The sequence below is a fragment of the Phocoena phocoena genome, chromosome 8 (genome assembly GCF_963924675.1).
Source record: "Phocoena phocoena chromosome 8, mPhoPho1.1, whole genome shotgun sequence".
Classification (NCBI taxonomy): domain Eukaryota; kingdom Metazoa; phylum Chordata; class Mammalia; order Artiodactyla; family Phocoenidae; genus Phocoena; species Phocoena phocoena.
Window position 1 is genome coordinate 55,913,845 of NC_089226.1, and position 2,422 is coordinate 55,916,266.

The 2,422-nt window shown below is 60.9% G+C and overlaps 1 protein-coding gene across 1 annotated transcript; it reads right to left on the reverse strand.

Moving 5' to 3' along the window:
* Positions 1-353: 353 nt before the first annotated feature.
* Positions 354-1,415, reverse strand: TSKU (tsukushi, small leucine rich proteoglycan). Its single transcript, XM_065882377.1, has one exon. It carries the CDS (start codon positions 1,413-1,415, stop codon positions 354-356), a length of 1,062 nt encoding a protein of 353 aa, XP_065738449.1.
* Between the last annotated feature and the right edge of the window lie 1,007 nt (positions 1,416-2,422).

Consider the following 2,422-nt stretch of genomic DNA (forward strand, 5'->3'; position numbering starts at 1 on the left):
GTCTGGACCTCTGCCCCGCAGCACTACCTCCCGCCCACCCTCCTCCTGTCATGGGTCAGGTTGGTCCAGGCCTCAGGGAAGGCACTTTGGGGACAAGTAGGGAAGGACAGCAGGGGACTGCTGTCTGGTTTGGCATCGAAGACCCTCAGCTTATGGTCTGGAGAGCAACATAGACAAACGGGCAAAACCTTGCTCCTGGGTGTGGGTCCCAGGTCCAAAGCCTCTCTTTCAATGATGCTGCCACACAGGCCTACAGAGTCCCTGCTGGCATTGGCACGTTAAAATATAAATTACCCAGGACCCGAGGGAGCCCAGGGCAAAGTCTGTTACATGGCCCCAGGCCACACCATTCGTCACAAGGTATCAGAGCCCCCAGCAGCTAATTCCTGGGTGTCTATGCAGTGCAGGGCCACCTTGGGGGTGGAGCCAGGCTGCCTGGGGTAGGTGCCCTCCCGCACCAGGCGCCGGCACTGCACGCCCTGGCCCACGCTGATGCTCTGCAGCGCCGGGAGGTGGAGAAGCAGCTTCTCGGGCAGGGGCACCAGGCCCGTGCCTGACAGGTCCAGCTCCTGCAGGGAGCCCAGGCCTGAGAACACCTCGGGTCCTGCCCACTTGAGCTTGGGGTTGCTTGACAAATCCAGGACCTGCAGGCCCTGCAGCTCACGGAAGCCATAGGGCACCAGCTGGGGGAGACGCTGCAGGCTGCCCAGCGACAGGTGTGTAAGGCCCGCCAGCCCCTCGAAGGCCCCTGGGCCAATGGCCGCCAGTGGGTTCCCGTCCAAGCTCAGGTAGCGCAGGGGCAAGTCCCGGAGGTCGGGCACGGTGTGGAGCCGGTTCCAGGCCAGGTTCAGGCTCTGAATGGTGGGCGCCGGCAGGCTGGCCCGCGCGGGGTGGGGCACGAGGCTGTGGAGGAGGTTGTGCGAGAGGTCCACGTGCAGCGCCCTGCCCTGGCTGTGGGTGGCAAAGGCGGACACGGAGACCTCGCGGAGCCGGTTGTGGCTCAGGTTCACGTCGCTCAGGGGCGAGCTGGTGAAGCTCTCGGCGGGCAGGGCGGCCAGGCCATTGTGGCTGAGGTCAAGAGACTCCAAGTAGCGAAGGCGGGAGAAGGCCGTGGGCGAGAACCTGGTGAGCAGGTTGTGGCTGAGATCCAGGCCGGCCAGCGTGGTGTAGCCCGGGCCTGCCAGCACGGACTCGTTCACCGTCTCCAGCCGGTTGGAGGACAGGTCCAGGTGGGCTGTGTCCAGGGGGATGGGCACGGGCACGATGTGAGGGCCCAGGCCACTGCAATCCACTCGCGTCAGGCTGAAGCTGTCGAAGAGGCCAAAGGTCTCCACCTCACACTGGCATCCAGGGAAGCAGGGCCGGGTGGTCTGGGCCTCACCGGCGGCCAGCAACAGCAGCAGGGGCCACAGCATGGTGTGGGCTAGAAAGAGAGCCACAGGTGAGGGCTGGCGCCAGGCACCCCATACCAGATGGTTCTAAGCCACCCCGTAAGACGCCAGCTGATGTGTGTAGGCACAGCTGCAAATTGCCACCAGCCCCTTAGTGCCCCCAGACGCTTTCCCTGAATACCCCTCCTTATATAATTTCTAGTCCTTATTCCTCTCTGGCCTTAGTCTCCCCATCTGTATGGTAAAGGGGGTTAGGCCAGTTGGCTGGAAGCAGGAGAACCCTTCCTTAAATAAGATTAGCAGGTGAAAGTGGGCCTGTTCTGGTTGAAGTGAAGGTGAGGGCCTGGAGCCTTCCTTGGATGCTAAGGAACCCAGTTGGAAATGCACTGGACAGGATGGGTCTACAGCTTAGGGGCTAGCGTACTCCATTTACCTCTGCTGAGCATATGCTACATGCCGGGTGCTATGTGCTGGGTGCTGTGCTAGCTGCCTCCCTGCACGGTCCCACTTAACCCTCACAACCACAAAAATTGCAAGGCAGCAATGCTGTCACCACTTCACGAAGAGGGAACTGAAACTTAGAGAGGTTCAGAAAGTCATGCACGGTCACAAGTAAGAGGGAGTGGAACCCAATGGCATACAGAGGAAGCATGGCTCACTGTCGTGGTTTGGCAGTGGCTGAGCCATGCCTGAGACCCGCACTCCGGCTTCCCAGACAGAGGCCTCTTCCTGCAAGGGGGGTCTGCAATGACTGTCCCCACCTCACTCCTTTTGTGGGTAACAGTGGCTGGGTCCACAGTCCTAAGCCCTCTCACCTGGCCTGGCCTCCAGAGGCAGGATCCTTCATTCCAGTTGCGGACCCTGTGCCAAGCCCCTTCCTCCTTGCCCTGCCCTCACCCCCAGCTGTTAGGGCTGTTACACCTCTTTGGCCCTTGCTTTAACCTAGGGCAGGCAGCTGGGCTGGTTCCCCCATTATACAAATAAAGAGATAGAGGCTCAGAGAGGAAAAGGGTTTTACCCCAAACCAGTAA

Excerpts from the sequence above, each read along its gene's own strand:
- TSKU (XM_065882377.1), bottom strand. The coding sequence starts at position 1,415 with ATGCTGTGGCCCCTGCTGCTGTTGCTGGCCGCCGGTGAGGCCCAGACC.